Raw genomic sequence first — 21,337 nt, forward strand, 5'->3', positions numbered from 1 at the left:
GACGTAGGTAACAGCTGTAACTACAACGTCGCTAAGGAAATTTACCTGAGTTTTCTCACCTGTTGTTTGAAGTTTGAAAATTATACCCGGTAATTTAGAATACGAAATAGATTCATATAGGATATAATGTTAAGCGATGGCATGTTCATAAAGCAAGAAGTGATCGAGCAAGTTATTTCCAAGTAGATCTACACCTAGAGTTTTTTGTTTTTTCCATTGTTTGATAATTAATTTAGCATGGCTGATGTCGACTTCTTAACAGAACAATTTCCTGATAATGTATCGGTCAGCGATCTGTGTGACTGCGGGTAAGTGATATCCTAATAAGAAATGCATGCTGTACTAATGGCATCAGTATTAATGTACGTGCAATCACAGGAGTCGGCAATTTTATCAATTATTTATGCCCATTTCTCATATTTCTACTTTATTGATAAAATTGCTGACTCCTGTGGTGCAATCTCGATTTATTTTTTAAGGTATATTTTTATACAATGCGGTGAATGCACCTATATATGGTTGTTTTCATTGACATGCATATATATATGTAAGACTCCAAAGTGCGATGGGACTCCAAAGTGCGATGGTCACGCCAAACCCTGATGGTCTGCGCCAAACCCCGATGGTGTGACACGCCAAAGTGCGATGGTCCACACTCATGTGTCAAAGTGCGATGGTCTGACACGCCAAAGTGCGATGGTGTGACACGCCAAAATCCATTGGTTTTTGTAAATGACACAGTGTTTTGGTACAGACTGTACCAACCGTGTGTTGTTTCACTAAAATATCAGTGCAAAATTCATGCATAAAAAATAAGAAGTTCAACCTATTTCGTTGCCATCTAGTTGTCGTGTTAATAAACACAAAGTGTTCCAGCGCGAAATCGTGAAGAATGTTTTGCATTATCGCATATCCCCAGGATTTTATTACGTGTACGCCACAAGTAATAAATGATCATGAATTAAAAGATGTTTGGGCAAAGTAGATAGTTCGACAACAAATTTATCTTGCCGTTCTCACTATCCTCAACAGTGTAAACCTTGCCGTTGCTGTCGTCCATGTTGCATTTATTCGGTTTCATTTTGAAAGACATTGAGAATGACGTCACAGTGACGTCACAAACGTTACTGAACTCCGCACCATATCGGACTTTGGCGTGACCATCGCACTTTGACGTCCGTAATGTTAACAAACCATTGCACTTTGGCGCAGACCATCGCACTTTGGCGTGACCATCGCACTTTGGAGCGACCATCGCACTTCAGAGTCTTACATATATATATATATATATATATACATGTATATATATAAATTATTATCATGTGTGTAACTGTACGGTATAATATGATGCACATTTGCATTTTAGGCCTAATTGTGACTTTTTAAGGTGAGATGTACTGGTGAACTGTGCACCCATGCAGGATAACATCTCCCACCAGCTACCCATTCATCTTTTTAAAAAACAAATGTTGAAGTTTGCATGCTACTCAGACCCACATAAGAATAACACCCCCCCCCCCCCCAATTAAAAAAAAGTGTAAGAATGTAGTAATGTGTTTATATACCTAACCCAACATCCACACACCTTTTGTTACCCTGGCACACACCCATCCCTAACATTCCTTCCCTTTTCCAACTGGTCTGCTTACTTTGAGTGCATGGTGATTGAAAATTAAATCATTTGAATTTCATGATGTTTATATCTCCATCTCTATCTAACCATCATAACTGTATAAATGAGTATTTTTGACAGGGTGTAATAATTGGCACAAATGTGATCTATGAAGTAAGATGAAAATTTAAAAGAAGTCTAAATATAAAATATTTCAGAGGAGATATATTTGAAGTTGGTGTTACTTTTAGTGATCGAAGACAAAAAAAGGTAGAAAATTAAAGTAAGAATTAGGAAAAACAATATGAGATGGTATAAAATGGAGTGGCTGTGTGCTTGATGGTGAATAGAAGCCACCAAGTGTTCTTATCATTATGAATACCTTCTCATATGCTTAGGTATTCTTTTCTGATGATTTATGGCTGATGTGTATTACAATTTTCTCAACAAATTTATGTTCAAACATCCCCATTGCTTTATGACTAAATTGTTTGAACATTCTTGTACAATTTTATTGATAGCCTGTTGAATTTTTTGTTTTATTGGTCTATAGCTATATCTTACTGTGAAGATAATTTAAATCATTGTGTCTGTTGAAGTTTATGGTACTTAGATATAAACTAGTAGACAAATAACAAGATTCATGGTGTCAAATATAGCACACATGCAGGTACAGCTTTCATATCTTATCTAGAATAAACACTTCAGCCATGCTCTCAAGATAGAATTATTTACGTTTTTGAACATGAGGATCTTTATATGTGCCTAGATCTTTTGTGCAAATTTCTTTCTTGCTTTCTACTAAAACTACATTTTTTGATTAAATAAAGTAAATTTAAAAGTTTTGGATTTCAAAATATTGTTCCACATATTTTCCACTTTTCATCCATGTCAAATTTCTCTGGTGTAGCATTCCTCCTTAATCAGTTTTCACTGATTTTCAGGAAATGTAACTCTTCCATGCCCATAACTCCCTACAATGACAAGAACCCTCATCTGATTTGAATATATTTCTATTGAGGGTACCCTCTACTACGATTTTACCAAGTATGAGGAAAATTCAGGGATAAATATTTTTCATGCCACTTTAATCCCATTAAAATACACTAGATTAATTAAGGTGTAAAATGGCGTAAAATGTTAACCGCTGGGTCCAAGGATTTACTGTAGTTAAAAAAGACCTGTTGGGTACATGTGGTAAAAGCCTTATAGTTATGATTTGACTCCACTCTCAAGAAAACATTCACTAATAGATAGAATCAATGGTATGATATTATTTTATTTTTCTTTGAACAGTTTGCACTTGGGATTGATTTAACATTTTATTTTTTTAAATATTCATTTTATTTTTTAAACTATTCATTTTTGAATATCATATGTGTATAATGTTTAATGATATTGTATCTATAATTAACTATCAAGGCAGTATCAGCAGTTGATACTCCTTTTGGGAAAGGATGTGATTGAATGATTTTGACAAAGATACTTCAATCTGTTTTTAATTTTTTTAACCAGGAAACATAAACGCAAGAAACAGAATGTCACTATTCCTCGGAATACATGTCCTTTTCCGACATCAGATTATGCCCAGACTTTCAAGGCGGTGGAGAACCCCCGCCCTCGCTCCAGTAAACGCCCTCCACCTACACCAGGGGTAAGAGATCGACATTCAGCTCCCATGATCTTTTCCACAAACCAGAGAGATGAATTCAAGTCGCATGGTGCTGTGCCAAGGACAAAGCCCATCATTCCGGTAACAGAACTACCTTTCATATTCCTATGTCATTAAAAATGTTCATTCATTCACTTGAACTATCACATCCCTCCATGACCACTTGTCTCAACACATAAGACACAACTAAACACTTGATATGTAGATGAAAGTTGGCATAGAATGGCCGGATTGTATCTCTTTTCTAATTGTATTAATCTCTGTTTTGAATGCATCTATGAAATACTTAGTTATCCTAAGGGAGTACATCTTTATGTTATATAATCTGAGGTATATATAATGTAAAATTTGTATTTGCTTTACAGACATCAGTCTGTTTAAGTCACTATTATTTAAAATGACGTGATGGTCTGTAATCTGTGTTGTGATTTTAAGAATTGTTCAAAACTTCATTTCAAAGCATAGTGGGTTGTCATTGATGCAGTCAAATTTTTTTGGTAATGAGACTTCATATTTAACCACAGGAGGAGAACTATGAACCTGTGAATGCCCCGATTGAAAAGTCCACCTCCTACAACCAAGAGTTCATAGCTAAACAAGCACAACCTGAATATAGACGGATGGAGCCCCGTGGTACAGTCCAAATTCCTGATGCTAAGTTTGATGGGCACACAACCAACAAGGATCACTTCAAGAAATGGGTCACACAACCCACCATACAGTTTCAAGAGCTACCTAGCTTTACAGGTATATGAATCACACTAGAAAATGCTTGAGGACTGCTAGAATACGCTTGACCTCCCATCTGCAGATCTCTTCTCTTGGGAATGTTTGGCATGTACTGTTTCCTCCCACCCCCTCAGGGAAGACATATTGTTTTTTGGCCTGTTTGTCTGTCTCAATGTTTGTAAACACAATTTCTCCTACAATACTGAATGTAGTTGCACAAGACATACTGGCAGGTTTTATCTATGAAATAAATTTTTGGGGCTACATGTATTTGCACTATGAAATGGACTTGGTCATTTTGATATATGGGAGTGTTTGTGAATGCAATGTGTGACTTTCTCAGCTTCAGATTAAAATGGATTGGAATAAAACTTGACAGTACCAATCTAAGTGTAGTAGGCAAGTTTTATATCAGATGTTCATTTTAGGAATATTTTGTTTTGGATATGCATTTGGGAGTTCTAGAGTACCAAATGCTCTTTAAAAAAATGTCAGATGTCCTACTTACATGTAATAAATATGCCAAAAGGTTAGATGAGCATGACTAGTACAATGTAAGTTTACGAACCATCTAAATCATAAGATTTTATTAAAAGAATATCAAGAAAATTCCTTCACTAATTTTGAGTAGCCCCCCCCTTTGCTTTGAAATAAGTGTAGTATGTATAATTTCATGTCACTGAAATATAATTATATTATATTGAGGACAATTGCCAAGTTCAATTAATTATGTAATGCAGGGATTGTAGAAGTTGTATGAATGTACTGTATTTTAAATGTGTCCCACTTTTGATGAGCCACAGAGAGGATATCAGTCATGTTAGTGTAGTACACGTATTTAGGGCTATATGGACTTTAGATTTTGGCTCAGTGGTTAGAACACCTGATTAGTAATGCAGGGGATGCAGGTTTGATTCCCTGTCCAGCTCAAAATTTTCTCCTTCCCAATACTACATTTGGTGCTGTTGACCACCCATAGACTTGCAGGTTGTTCTGCCAGGGGTGAAAGAATCTGCTGGGGGGGGGGGGGGGGGGGGGGGGGGGGGGGGGCTGAAGACAATTTAAGGCGGGAGAAGTGTAATATTTAGGGCTAGCTCAGTGGTTAGAGCACCTGACTAACAATCCAAGGGTCCCAGGTTTGATCACTGGTCCAGCCCAAAATGTTCTCCTTTCCTACACTATATTAGAATAGGACTGGTTTGATTCTGTTTAACAAAATTAAGACTGGAGTAAATCGTCTTTTGTAGGTTCCATTTTGTTTCCGGAGAAAAACAAACTACCACCAAGTGAAACAATGCAACAGTTTAGGGGTGAATTTATCAAAAGACCGGAGGCTGTGCGGTTAGCAGATGCCAATTTAAGAATGGAAGGTACAGTACTTTAAATGTGCATCCATTGTTAATTATAAAAAGAAATACTTACATCGTTTAATTATATACTAAATTATTATGTGACATTTTGAATGAATTAAAAAAGTAAATGCTAATAATGTTTTAGGTGACTTTTTGATGACTACAACAAACAATGATACTTACAAGATGTTCCATGGGGACCACCGGGCAGAACGTATTGTCAAGAAACCCACGCTACATACTTCTAAAAAGCTTGGCAAATTTGAGACGGAAACCCAGAACAGACGGGATTTCCCTGAATATGCAGGTGCTAGACCTGCTAGACTAGCTGAGCCAGCCCCAGAAACTATAGACCTTCGATTTGACAACAAGTATGAATCATTATCTCTTTCACGTTTAAAAAAAACCTGAAAAGCTTGAGGTTTTTGTGGTGCAAAAATTATTATGATATCTATTTTCATTATGTAAAGTAAGTTTTTAAAAACAATTTTGACATTGTGCTTAACACCTTTTAACAGCATATATACAGGAGAAAATTTTGCTTGTGTGTAGATTGAATTATGGAAGTTTTATATTATATGACCATTTCAGGAGAAACTTTCAGACAGAACAACGTGCTATCTATAGGGGTCATGATATAATGCAAAATCCAATGCCCAAACCAATCAGGCATGACTTAGAGGAATACAACCCACCATCTGTAAAATTTGAGACTGAAACATCAAATAAGGTAAGCATGAAACAGTTATTTGTTCAAAAGTCATATTACCATATAACAGCAGGGATTTTCTATACCTATTTGGGAATGGGGCCTGGGCCCTTAGAATTGGGAATTTAACATGATACATGTCAAATGGTAAAGTTTTGATAAGTCACTGTTTGATGCAGGCTTATAAAATGTTTACTAAGCATTTTATTTTGAAAATGTGTGTCAGTAAAAACAAACTAAAAAAGTGCTTTTGTTTTCTGATATTTTCTTGGAAATGTGACCAAGTTTCATTTTGGCTGATTCCATTTTTCTCTCATATAGTTATGCATACAGCCCTATGGCAGTGTTATTTACTTTCTTACGAACATTTAACAAACTCTGTTAAGTTCCTGTTCCATTTTGCTCTGGAGAAGGTTGTCAGATAATACTTGGAATTATGGGTAGACATTATCAGATCTATGGCCGTTTTCTTGTATCCCGATTCCATGTGCATTTCAATCGCAAACACATCTGAACAGTTTTGTATAAAGTTTTAGTGCATTCTGATCCTGAACAATTAAATTACACCATCAAATTTTTGGGAAAAGTATCGATTTTGTAAGAGAATAGGGCCAAAATATGGCCCTAACACTGGGCAGTGGAAAATCCCTGAACAGGTATTTTCTGTGGGTGGAATATTTGTGACTCGATAATTATATTCTGCATTTCCAATTTCTGCACCTGCATTGTACATTGCACCTACAATGTATATATGCCTGTATGTATCTATTTACATATAATGAGATAGTAATTTTTGTGGATTTTTCCAATCTGCAAAAAATGGACAACCACAGAAAATACCTGTTTATATGGTATCTACTGGTATATAACAACCACATTCATCGGAAGTAATTTTACTGCATGACAAATACTTATATGTAAAGGATAATGTTAATGTTTTCTCCTTATTCCAGAGGGACTTTCAACCAATTGATATCACTGCCAATCTAACACACAAAGCAACTGTGCCACATTCAACAATTAGGGTTCCCGATGTAAAATTTGAGAGTAGAACCAGTTTTGGAGAGTTCTTTAAGAACTATGGTCCAGTCAAACGAGAAAGATATGGAGATTTCCACGAAAACCGACCATATATTCCTCCTCAGACAAAATTTGAAGGTGCCAGTACTACAAAATCTACTTATATTCCCAAGAAATGGGAGCCTACCAAACCATTTGTACCAGAAAATAGACCAATAGAAGGTGAAGGTGTAATGGATTTCAACACTGTCCATAAGGAGACGTACCAAAAACCCAAGGTTAAGCCATGTAAAGCAGAAGTATATCTTATCCAGAAAGAACTTCAACGACAGAGAGCATTGGAAGCAAGGGCATTAGTGGCCAAGTGAGCATGAAATTTAACCATTCATGTTCAATGGAGCCATGTTGGATGCCTTTATATTGATTGCAGAACAGTAGCTGATTTCATTTGTTTTTTGTTGCCTTTTGATATACGTAATTTATTTGTAGAGTAACATGTTCACTGGTCTGCAGTTTAACATTCTTGTCTTCATACTTGCAATGTCAATGCTACAAATTTGATACGACAAGGATTCTAATTGAATTATTTTCAATGTGCCTTTTATACTAAAGAACATGCACTACTTTTTTCTTCCACGTGTAATTTTGTGTTGTATCTTATATGAATGTCTTTCATCTTAACATAAAAGTTTCCTATTAATATGTCCGTAATGTGAATTTATATATGAGAAACAGTATTTAATTGTTACATAAATATGTATTTTATGAAGCTCAATAATTTTTTCATTACATTTGATACAATGTATTCATCAGAGTGATAACCATATATGCTTTTTTCAGACTGCTATGTTTTTTATGACTTTATATGTTATGTTTATTTCAAATTTTATCACATTAAATTTTGTTAAAATATACATTGTCATATTGGGTGCAGATGTTCTTCAATATTTCATTGGCAAGCAATATGTGGTTCTAGAAATCTGTTTAATGTTACAATCTTTTAAACAATGTGAATGCATGCCTTAATGAAAAGTTACATGCACACAAAATGAGAATTTAGGCCATTTCTTACTACACTTTCTTGCATCTTTTTGGTAAGAGTGGGCTTTCATTCTTTATTTTTGTCACTGTAAATTTTAAACTGAAATCAAACTGTACACATTTCAATTGACAAAAAAAAAGTCAGTTATAAGACTACATCGCAACTACAAGAAAGGGATTCCTCTATACACAGGACTCACTAAACTCTGAATAAGTGTTTGGGGATGTGTGTAGCAGTGTTATTGAGGCTGAAGAAGCGTCAGTGACATTGAGATTTATTCATTTCAAAATTGAGGATTATCTCCCTCACGCATAGCTCTTATCCTTAGACGAATTTGACTCCACTTTTTTGGCACACTGTTTTTCCCTATAATAGCTCTAAAATTTCAGATTTCAAACATTTCCGTTGAGCATCACTGAAGAGACATTATTTGTCGAAATGCGCATCTGGTGCATCAAAATTGGTACCGTATAAGTTTTTACATTTAGGAGTATTGGTAGGTATTGGTATTCTCGTGAAGCCTAGATTGGAAGGGATGTTGGTATCTCCTTCTACCTAGTGTCTGCGAGAGGTGTTGATATCATCTGCATAGGTACTAGGTTTCAGTAAGGCTCAGTAAATCTGGTGAGCCTAAGTCTCAATGAGGTCTTGTTGACTGGAGAGAAGACAAGCAAACAGTTAACATCCATAGAGAAGGACAGGCAGACCATTTATATATGTTGCGCATATTTGTATATTCTGAAGCGCACCAAGTTCTCCTGAAGGTCAGTTAGACCTATTGTAAATACGTTTTGCATATCTGTATATTTTGAAGTGCACCAAGCTCTCTGAGGTCTGCTACTACACAGACCCGGTCCCACGACATAAGGCAGCCAGATAGTCTGAACCCTTACACGTTACATAGAGTGGCAGCAGTGGGATATAGAGAGGCGCAAGCCATTGACAGATTTTGCGTTAACATCTTGGATGATCTTCAGAGAGAGAGATTACTATAATTGATGCGAAACTCAAGGAGCTGCAACAAAGTTTGGCGCTGAAAGAAGAGTTTGACCATTCCATTCCTACACGCCAGACTACTACAAAGCAGTCATCCTTATATGATTCAGGGATGGAGACCGGATACCCGTCCATGTTTCCAAGACAAAGCGCATCACCAGTCGCAAGTTCATATCCAATGTCCCAAGGTAGTATGCTTAGTATCAGTGATGACAGAGACACCAGACCTAAAGAAACTATGTTTAAAAGACAAACGATTTGATGTCAGGAGTAACGACAGGTAGACCATCAAGAGTTCTCTTCTCCCAAACGAGAAAATCTTGAATGACAGATAAATGATGGGCTGCCCAAAGGAAGGGGTGTACAGATGAAACCAGCCACTTATGATGGAAGGTGAAGATAACGAACAGTGATCAATCTCATAACTCCTATAAGCAATACAAAATAGAGAGTTGGGCAAACACGGACCCCTGGATATACCAGAAGTGGGACCAGGTGCCTAGGAGGAGTTAGCATCCCCTGTCGACCGGTCACATCCGCCGTGAGCCCTATATCTTGACCAGGTAAACGGAATTATCTGTAGTGAAAATCAGTGTGCCGAGAACGGCCTACCAATCGGCATGAAACACGTCAGACAGTATTTGACCCGCTGATAGGTTGTATTGGCAAACTAGATCGTTATAACGACCATAGAATTTGCGAAATGCTGATTTTAAACGAGACTGTTGGAACCCCTGCACCATCAACTTGTTTGTCAGTAGCCTGCTTCGATTTGAAAACTGACCAAACGCAGAACAAGCTCTTGCGTATCGAATCAGTTGAGAGATGTAAACACCATATGCAGGTGATAATGGAATATTGCTACATAAATACAGGAAGTTGACGATGGAGAAGCTGAAATCATCCCGTTTGTCCTAAAGTTGAGTTGTTAGTTTGCTGTTAATATCTACTTTCAATAAATATCGAAGTATGAAGCAGAAGTGGACGACTCTGTGGTGTCTTTTATTTCGAGCTCACTGGAATATATCGCGACATATGAATGAAAATTATTATTGTTAATAGATAAATCGTCGTCGATATATCTAAATGCCGAATTGAAGGCCACAGCAAAGATATTTGTTCTTCCCACGTAGAAGTTCTTGAATAAATTCTGCTTCATAGGAATATAAAAACAGGTCAGCTAACAAAGGAGCACAATTCGTGCCCATGGGAATTCCAACAGACTGTTGTAATATCTGATCACCAAAGACCACGAAGATATTGTCAATGAGGAACTCTAGTATATTTTTTATTTCAACTTCAGAGTACTTGTGCGTGGAATCAGAGTGGTGTTTAACAAAGTAATTTTTTGGATGACTTATCACTAGATAGGAATTTTTGCGTTTTCCATTTTTGTTGAAGAAGCAACTGTCTATGATGTCAAAAAGTCTAGTCTTTAATTTATCGTGAGGAATGGTCTTCAAATAATCAAAGATATCTTCAATTATTTGAGTGTACGTTAATTTGGCGCTCCTTAACCCAGAGTTCTCCAATATTGTATGTATTTGCAATATTGTGCAAATCATGATTTATACGCAAAAATCTTGATTCATATTCGATAATCCTGTAATTCATATGCAGAAATCATGATTTTTATTCGATAATCTTGTAACATGTATTTGTATATGCAAAAATCTTGGTTTATATAGATGAAACTACCATGAATACTATTATATCGTTATAACCTGCTTTTTGTGAAATTTTGGTAATGCTGTTGAAGGAAAATTGCAATTTTCTGGGTTTTGTTTTTGTTTATTGTTTATGTATGTCTCGCATCTTAAAAATCGTGATGACCTATATATTTAAATTGATAATTCATTAGTTTTAAATCTAATGAATTGAAATAAATACACTTTCTATACTTTTATCAGGTAACAATACGAGTATGGAGTTACCTTATTGCCGGCTAATCGGGAGTTAGCTGTCTTTTGCTATTGATATTATAAACCTTTTACCTTATTGTAGTTTTCATATTTGAACCTATTTTTATCTATTACGGTTGATTAATATAGGCAAAAATGACAAAACGATTCGGAATTTTAAACCGAGATGACTTGAAGCGTGGATTAGGAAGAGAGAGGAGCGGATCTTGAACGGAAGAAATCATACAAACCAAACGTATGTTCACATTATAATGTGTTGAAAGTAAGAAATAAAAATTAACCTTATCCTTTGAGGCTTAAAATTCCACTTCTTGCAAACTGTTACTTGACGCTTTTTATTTTTAAAAAATATCAGGTAGTTCTGAAGATCGAATCACGTGATCACATTTTAAAGGGTTAAAGTTTATGAGATATCTTATTTAGTTTATGACATATCTTATACATTTTATGATATATCTCATAAACTGTCAATTATATGAGATATCTTATAAAATATATGAGATATCTTATAAACTTTCTTTTATAATATATCTTATAAAAGTTATAAGATATCTTATGAAGTTTATGAAATATCTTATAAAATGTCATTTACGAGATATTCTATAGAATGTACAAGCTATCTTATAAAATTTATGAGATATCTTATAAAACATAAAAAATCTTATAAAAATAAAATTATGAGATATCTTCTATTTTTTATAAGACATCCCATAAACTTTATGATATATCTTGTTTGATATATAAGATATCTTAAATTTTTAAGAGATATCTTACATAGTTTATCTAGATATCTTATATATATTATGATATATTTTAGCAACTGTAAATTATATGAGATATCTTGTAAGATTTATTAGATATCGTATTGAAAATAGAAGATATCTCATAAATTATATAAGATATCTTTATAGAGGAATAAATGTAAATGTGACGTGCCATATCTGTGGGCATTTAAGTCTTTATACTGCTGCTGAATATTAGACATTAGCTTAATAGATATGCAGAACTGGTTGGTTTTTTGTGTTTTTTTTCTCTCTCTAGATCTCGTTGACCTTGGGCCTAGTGATACTTTTAACTAATGACCGATCAGGCCTGTGGGCCTCTTGGTTTTTTTTTTACTTGTAAAAGTAAGCATCATGAGCTTTCGTATTTAATATACATTGCACATAGAGTTTACATATATTTCTTGAAACTGGCAGAATACATGGCAACAAAAATAACTTGTTGACCATCCTGTAAAGCTTGCTGTAGATATCCTGTAAAGCTTGCTGTAGATATCCTGTAAAGCTTGCTGTAGATATCCTGTAAAGCTTGCTGTAGATATCCTGTAAAGCTTGCTGTAGATATCCTGTAAAGCTTGCTGTAGATATCCTGTAAAGCTTGCTGTAGATTGGATTTTTATAAAAATAAAATGAGAAGAGACCCGATGAGTTTCTATATCAGCAGTACAAGAGGGTTAGAATTCGGTCGTGCCACATATCTGTACTTCAGAACGTCAAATCAGCCATCACCCATTTTATCTGTTCGTGGTTTGAAATTTTATAATAGCTCTCGATATAAACAAGAAGATCAAGTCCTTCATGATGTGATAAGGGTTATGCCACATCACGCAAAGGTGAACGAAAAATACTCAAGTTCTTTCAATCTTCAACTTTTTGATCATCATAAACAAACTTTATTCTTTTAAAAGGGAAATTTATGCATAACACACATTCTGTTTTACTCATTAATATCTTTTTTATTGTTTAAAATAATCTAGAGAAATGAGATCAAAATTAAGCAAGGAATTTCGTGTAGAACTCATCCATTGAATGCAGGTTTTTATTTTGTTTCTCAAAGCTTACTAAATATCAAATATTTTCTTCGTGAATTGAAATTGTCATACAGAAAAGTCGAAGTCGTGATAGGACATCCATAGAGTTGTGCCTAGATCAAAACAAAAATTAATTTAAGATTCATGTGTGCAGTTTGTTTTTTCTGTATTGCTATACATTGCACATTTCCGGAGTGTCTACGTCACGGTCTTGTTCTGAGGACCAGAGTCCGCGACTCATGTCCAAGGTTTCATGACTAAAGGCCTTAGATGGGAATGCACTGTTATGGAAATAGGAACCTAAACAAACACAAACAAACTTCGTGGACAGACAAACATGATCCTTATTTTAATGGATTTTGGGTGTGCTGCTCTCCTTCAAAAGTCTTCGAACACTCACCAGACAGTCACAAAAAACTTATTGGACTTAAAATTCATTTTGTGGAATTCTTGGGATGAAGTAACCTGAGAACGGGCGCCCAGCTCCAAGTCGCTATTCACCCTAACATTTTTACAGCAAATTTATATACAAGGACTGTGATACAAAGAACTACACATAAAGTAGATATGTACTTTATTATTTGCGTTTCAATACTCCTTGGTAAGTATACTAATTTTCATGTTTGTTATGTGATATATATATATATATATATATATATATATATATATATATATGATAAGTCGTTTTTGGCTTTCGAATCTTTATTCCACGTGAAATAAAATTTTGATTAAAATCCCTATTTTTACAGCCCATTTTCTGCAAGATGCAACTTCGCAAACACGTAAGTATTTCCCATCTATTATCAACTTAACAATTCTTTTAAATCGGGTACATTGATTAATCCCCAATCGACGAGGGACGTTAACGGTATGTGTGGCGTATCAAACAGCATTTTATTCGGTGTTAAAAACTACACCAATATTTTGTCATTATTTTATACTTTCAATTTCATCTCTTCTTTTTTCTTTAAAAGTTTGCGGGCATATATCACACGATATATGCCCGTAAACATTCCGGTCCGCAAACATTACGTCACAATCAAATTTCTACGCCGTTAATTTTCATCTTTTACTCAGTTAAACCGATAAAGTTATTGTTAAAAATAAAATTATTGTTAGTTTCTAAATGAAATTGAAAGTATATAATAAAAAGGTTATAGACTTTGTATGGGAAATATGACGACCTCGTTTTTTGTCGCGAACGGACCGAGCTTGCGAACGGACCTCGCAAGCTCGGTCCGTCTACGCGCCATAAAAATCGGTCGTCATATTTTCCCATACAAAGTCTATAACCTATAAGTATGATAAACTATAAAAAATAACCCGATTTGACAATTTCGACAAAGTATATACGGGTATTAAAGAAATACTGGTCTACTCAATGTAAGGAGAAAACGGTGATTTTCTAATGCATATTTACGAAGGAGTGAAGTTTATGGCGGATGTATGCAAACGCGCGAGAAAAATATTACTAGAAACACCATGGGAGATTTACAGTGTGAAGTCGTACTGAATGGTGATTTCATGTTAGACATGAAATCTAACTCCCCTTCCATTGCTCAAAGTGGGGGGTTCTACTCCTTTTTCCGTCTGAATGTCTTCTATAACTGAATGTGTCCCGCCAACAGCGTGCAGGCCTTCCACGCATTCACGTCGCCCTAAAAATGTTGACTTTCGAAATTCCGCGTGCAATGTCACGTGATCATGAATATTTCGAAATGGGGCGTTCAATATTCGACTCAGAGAATACATAATTAAATAGGAAATTAGCTTGATTACTTTTTAATCCGATTGAATTAAATTGCACAATTTGCATAAAGTGTATAACTTGATGCATATAGCTTGATATAAAACACATGTTTTTATTCCTTCGATAATATCCAAATAGCTTTAAATATCGTTTAAAAAAATACAAATACATTATGTACAGGCCACAATTTCTTATTCCTTCCCGAGATGAAATTCATATATGATATATATTTCACTCACATGCCTTTTTTCATTTACATTTACTTTGAAGAAAGCAAATTTATTTGTGAGAACCAGTCCGACCGTCTTTCCTGTTCAAATAATGACGTCATCACAATCAGGTCAATAAATTTTGGAAGAACAAACCCGAGTGTTTGCGGTATGGACCCCAATACATACTGCTACTCCTCTGGAAAGGTCACCGCCAACATCGCTAGGACCTGCAACAGCCAGAACTCGTGTCAGCTAACGGCCTCTGCCGCCAGTCTGGGAGAGGACCCCTGTTCTGGGACCTCCAAGTACCTGGACGTCCAGTACGACTGCAATCCACCGCCAACCACCACCACCACCACAACCACCACTACCACCCCGCCATCCACACAGCCACAATCCAGCTCTGCTCAGTCAGGTTCTATCGCAAGTCCAAATGCAGGTTTGATACACTATATTCCATTCATTTAGGCATGCTTAGTTTAATTAAAATGACTGCTCACCACGCAGCATTCATACCGTGTGAACTGTAAATAGGATCAATTTCTTTTGAAATTCTAAGAAATTCGCGTAATTATTAGTCAGTTAAATTCACTTATTGCTGAAGATAAGGCATCTTCTAGCACAGACAGAGTATGAAAATATAGCCAAATGCGCTTAGATTCAAACCTTCAGGGTATTATTTGTTTGAGAGTTTTACATGTAGTGTTTTAACATCCAGCTATTAACCAACCCCCCCCCCCCCAAGAAAACCCCCACAACAAACACATAGTCATTAGGATGTAAGGGGCGGCCCGTTTGATTTGGAAGTGGTGAGTTAGATCCACATTGTTATGTCTCATAACTTTCATTGATCTTTGATTTCTGATGTAAGTAAATCATAATACATCTTAAATACACTATCGCGAATCCCAGTTACGTACATGATTATAATGTTTCAAATTCGATTTATATGCATAGGAAAAAAAAGTACACAAATATGTACAAAAAAATATGTACATATATTCTCTAAATGGAGAAAACCGTATTACGGATGAGACCGTATTACTGAACTGATTCATCATATATGTAGTTTGAAAAAAGTAATGCTAAACTTACTATGACTTCTTGTATTCTAAATAAGAATTATTTGGAATATAGATAATACCGAGGTCCCGTGTCAGAGCAGTCACGGGTGTACCTTTCAACAAACCCGCCCAGTATCAGCTCCACATGTTCACATTGTTTTCCTATTACGTGATTTTTTAATCATAAAAAAATCTGTTCAAATATTCATTAACATTGGTATGATAACACAGACTTTTATTTTAACTATCATATCTAGAAATAATTTGGTTGAATCATTTGTAGGAGATTGCCAAATTAGATATATTTATCATTAAACATGTACATAAATCTCTTACCCTTAGCTTAATACAGATTATTTTACTGCCATTGTTTCAAAAAGCAGATTATAATATTACATGTAGTGAAAATTCTGTTTGATTTGTCTGAATGACACATCGACATTTCTAAACAATCTTGGTTTTAGAAAAGTGTATAACGGACAATAAACGTTTCAGGTGGTCCACAAGTTTGTCACGAATACCTGATATCAGGAAGTCATGGAATACCTGATAATAAACTGACAGCAACAAGCTCGTGGTCAAATTCTTCCAATCAGGACGGCAAGGCGTACCGCGCAAGACTTTTCAATACCGGATTTAACTTTGGAAATGGAACCTATCTCGTTGGAGGATGGGTGGCAGGTGTCAATGACAAAAACCAATACATTCAGGTACAGTTATTATTTAGCTATTATACGAATAGCTGAAACATGTCAAAGAAAAAAAGGCACCCAAACAATTTACATTTTATCACTGATATATATCTGGATGTCTTCCTGCTTTCTCATTTGTTAATATACACTTCTCTTTATAATTAACAAAACTAGAAATAGGTAAATCTTTGTGAGGTCCTGATAAAGCTAAAGTGATTGATCTGTATATATTTTTTATTTGACCTGGAAAATCTTATTAATCTTTTCAACCCCCAAAAATCACGTTTTCTGTTGATATATATACAGGCGGAGTTCAATTCTGTCAGTGTTATTAGAGGCGTGGTAACACAGGGGCGCAATGTCAACACACAGGACCAGTGTTGTCACCAAAAGGTCACCAAATACAAAGTCCTGTACAGTGTGGATGGAATCACGTACCAGACCATCAAGGATCATAACGGAAATGACGTAGTAAGGACCATTTTGTAAAGCCTGTATGATTTTAAAATGTTTAAGACACCTACAAATACATGTATGTACAAAAGTTTTTTTTTTAAAAATCTTAATTTGTAGGTGTATATAGGAAATACCAAAGACGAAGAACTTGAAATGACAAACATGTTTGGGTGTCCGATTATTGCCAAATACATCCGTATCCAGCCTTTGGATTGGTCAGCCCATATAGCATTGAGATTTGACGTGATTGGCTGCAGGGCAACCACTGGTAAATAGAAAGATGCTTTCTGAGAAAATAGCATTGTTCGCTCTATATGATTAGGCTATAAGTATGAATATTACTTATAATGTACACGAATTTTGAATTTTGTCATCAAAGAATTTTACATGGATAGACATAGTTCAAGTTTTATACTAAATACAGGCTGCTGTATATGCTTGTTTAATAATAATTTTAAAAAAAAACCTTAAAGATCCATATGGACAATGTCCAAATGGGTGGAAGGAAAGACCAGGGTCCAAAACGTGTTACTTGATTACGACCAATCAGGCTCTTGGATGGAGAGAGGCCAGACAGCGATGTAAGCAACAACAAGGCGATTTCGTCAAGATTGATTCCATTCAAGAGAGGGTATGCATATTCTAAACAGTTGCTTACATTTACAATTGATAATTTTCAAAATTAATTTGCGATGAATAGTGGAATAAACCAACTAACATATTTTAAATATCAAATTTTAAAAAATTAACAGATTCATATATTACTCTTTCGAAACCATTTAGCTTGAGAACACTAATATTTCTTGCTGTCTTACTTATACATTCTTTCGTACCCACATATAGGATTGGCTCATTCAGGAAATCAAGCAGCGGGCGTTTACCCAAGTTTGGATTGGTCTAAATAATCTTCCGAGGCGAGATAACAAAAATTTTCATTGGACAGACGGTTCTGCTCTAAATACAAACATTGTGTAAGCATACGTTGGAATTTTAAAGAAAAAAATTGACAACACATATGAACGTCGATGCTATAAAATATGCATTCTAATTGTTTGTACAATATCTTAATCAAAGAAAGATTCACGATGATTTTCTTGGGTTGGTGTAATCATTGTGGGTTGAAAAACTTATATTGTAGCTTATTTTCACTACAACCCGATTCATTTGTATTACGTTTGTAAGCAGTTTTAAACATGGAATTTTATGTATGGGTAAATACAAGTTATGAAAAATTTGCAGACCTTGGAAGACAGGTAATCCCGACAACTATCTTCAAAACGAACACTGTGGAGAGTTCTCCAACGCAGAACTGAATGACATAGACTGTAATACCAAAATCAACTTCATTTGCGAGAAACCAAAGTGTAAGATCCACATTGTCTTCCTTTTCAAAAAAGAAAAGTAAAATATCTTCTTGAAAATAACAACAACAAAACTTATCCTGCAAATATTTGACCTTTTTTGGTTTAGTTTGGACAAATCCTAACTCAGCTACCACCCAGGCTCCACCCAACAGTCAGACTACCACAAACAACGCGGGATCCCAGGGCAGCACAAAGTCTGGATCAACCAGCACGGTGATCTCCCCTACAAAACATACAACACTGAAACCATCCACTCGTAAGTCGCTAAAACCATCTACTCGTAAGTCTCTAAAACCATCCACTTGTAAGTCTCTAGTCATTTTTAAAAGTTCCAATTCCTTTAAAGTTTAAATATTATTTTAAGTCTTGCATAATTTACAGAAACCAAAGTTATTCCAACGTTAGCTGGAGCTAAAGTAGTCAACGGGATACTGTTTACAAGTAAGTTTTTGAAATTATTTTTTATCTAGAACAATTTCGAGCAGATCATTGACCCTATAATATTTCCCCCTTTTCCCACCAAAACTCATTTGTACACAACTATTTCTTCCCGTCCAAAATAGGATAACGTTTGGTTATAAACTTAACTAATCTTGTCAGATATTAGTTTGTACCTGTTTACGAAGTATGTCGAGTTGATAATATGCTACACAAATAACTATATTTCCACATATGTTGATAATAGGCTACACAAATAACTATATTTCCACACATGTTGATAATAGGCTACACAAATAACTATATTTCCACACATGTTGATAATAGGCTACACAAATAACTATATTTCCACACATGAAAGTAAGAGCTGAAAGGAAAGGTTTATTTTTACTTATCGTCGTATATTTATTATCTGCAGCTACTAGAGAAGTAAGTTAGGAGCCCATTTCAATTTTTCAAAATACAAAATTTACATGTAGATACATCTTCACAAGTCAAGGGTTATTGATTCGTTACCTCGCACTAAAGTAACGGATCAACGCTGACTCCTGAAGATCATGTAGGCAATGATTTAGAAATTCTTCCTTTTATCTTATCCTTTAACTAAAAAAAATTGGATGATTTGAATGCAAATTCAATAAAAAGTCTCATGAACGCCTCATGTTTGGTAATCGTCAATAAAGTATTTGAATTTTATCTAGTCTGACGTCATTGTCATAAACCATATTAAGGGTAGGGTGACGTTACAGGAAGAGCAACGAGAGAGAGAGAGAGAGAGAGAGAGAGAGAGAGAGAGAGAGAGAGAGTTTGAATGTTCATGTATTTGAAAATGCTAAAAGTCGCATTAGCATGAAGCGAATAACAAAAAATGCGAATATCATCTAGAATGTCTTCAATATTGGTCCAGTCATTCTAGGGAGGAGTAACATACCGTCATAATGGCTGACCTCCTTTTGAAACACGAATGAAATTGTAAATATATTTGAAATCTAATAGCTTGTAAATATATCTGAAATCTAATAGTTTGTAAATATATCTGAAATCTAATAGCTTGTAAATATATCTGAAATCTAATAGCTGAGTTGGTAAGCCCAGTAGGTTAACATGTCGACTGCTGATCTGCACATCAAGTCTAGCAGGAGTTTTCATCCCCCTTATTACTTTCTGATAAAACTGCATTTTAACTAAATAAAGTAAAGTTGAAAGTTTTCAATTTGAACATATTCTTGTTTTTAGAACTTGTGCCCGATCCCTTTGTAATTATACGACAATAAGATACGTTAAAACAAATACACATCTATATCAGATTTCTCTGTGTTGACTGGTTGACGTCAATTTGTCAACATAACGCCTCACGCCTTACCAATTACCCTTTTCTGATGTCGACAAACTTTTGGACCATTGTTCCCGTCCAAAATTCGACGTCAGGGGAAATAAATGTCAAATTTTTGTTTAAAATTTTGAATTTTATCATCAGTTTAAATTTCAATCAGATTTCGAAATGGTATCCAAACAGTAATTACATAGGAATAATTTCTGCCTGTACATTGAGTAGTAGTTACTTTTACCGTTCAGTTCACGTCACCAGAAAATCTTGGGTATTCATGTAAAAGAGTGGCCCAAAACAATGTCGTTTCAGGTTGGTGTCCTTTCAGTACGAGAGAACTAATATCAAACGACATTGTAGAATGCATCTGTATACACGTATGTGATAAAAGAGCATTCAACAATAAATAAGAGGAAGACAATATTAGTCTTATAATTTATGGCAATATTCTTTCAGCGGGTTGCGGTAACCAGAACGACTGCTATAATCTTGGTATTGGTGATCACCAATACTGTGCTGATTGCCATAGTTACCTGACATGCGCACCCAGTGGCATCTTCGTCAGGCCTTGCCCCTCTAATCTGGAATTTGACAACAACCTCCAGGCATGCGTAGCCAGATCCTGGACATGCAGGAGAGTCGCAGGATAAAAAACTGTCAAATGTATTATCTTACGTTACATTTCTCCAATGTGTGCCTCAGTATCCTTTATACAAACAATCCCAGTGTTGTATTGCACCAGTTTTCCAGTACGAAAAGAATCCGTTGCACATACTTTTAAACATTATCCTCATTTGTTATTGTTTTCATCCTAAGTAATTCAAATAAAATGTTTTGGAAATGACTTTTTCTGTTCTTTTAATAGTATAATTTGATTACAGAATCCCAATATCTTTTCAGTAACAACGTGATGTAGCCCGTGATGTAATAATTATTTTATTTGGAATGGTTTTTGCGACTGAATCAATAACGAAAACGTGAAAAAAGTGAAGATGACCATTAAACAATGATCAATCTAATAATTCCTATAAAGAATACAAAATTAAGAGTAGGGCAAACATGGATCTCCGAACACACCAGAGATGTAACCAGGTGCCTAGCAGAAATAAGCATCCCCTGTTGAATGGTTACACACGCCGTGAGGCCTTCATTTTGATCAGATAAACG

The 21,337-nt window shown here is 35.2% G+C and overlaps 1 protein-coding gene across 1 annotated transcript; it reads left to right on the forward strand.

Moving 5' to 3' along the window:
- The first annotated feature begins 13 nt into the window (after positions 1–13).
- On the forward strand, positions 14–21,015 carry LOC125678715 (uncharacterized). The gene is made up of 17 exons (XM_048917364.2): positions 14–308; positions 3,128–3,365; positions 3,809–4,031; positions 5,261–5,383; positions 5,511–5,736; positions 5,957–6,095; positions 7,028–7,458; positions 14,892–15,268; positions 16,389–16,603; positions 16,892–17,056; positions 17,159–17,309; positions 17,515–17,672; positions 17,885–18,012; positions 18,281–18,405; positions 18,512–18,661; positions 18,787–18,846; positions 20,627–21,015. Exons 1-17 carry the CDS (start codon positions 238–240, stop codon positions 20,818–20,820), a joined length of 3,174 nt encoding a protein of 1,057 aa, XP_048773321.2. The 5' UTR covers positions 14–237; the 3' UTR covers positions 20,821–21,015.
- The last annotated feature ends 322 nt before the right edge of the window (positions 21,016–21,337 follow it).

This window comes from Ostrea edulis, chromosome 2, assembly GCF_947568905.1.
Source record: "Ostrea edulis chromosome 2, xbOstEdul1.1, whole genome shotgun sequence".
Taxonomy (NCBI): domain Eukaryota; kingdom Metazoa; phylum Mollusca; class Bivalvia; order Ostreida; family Ostreidae; genus Ostrea; species Ostrea edulis.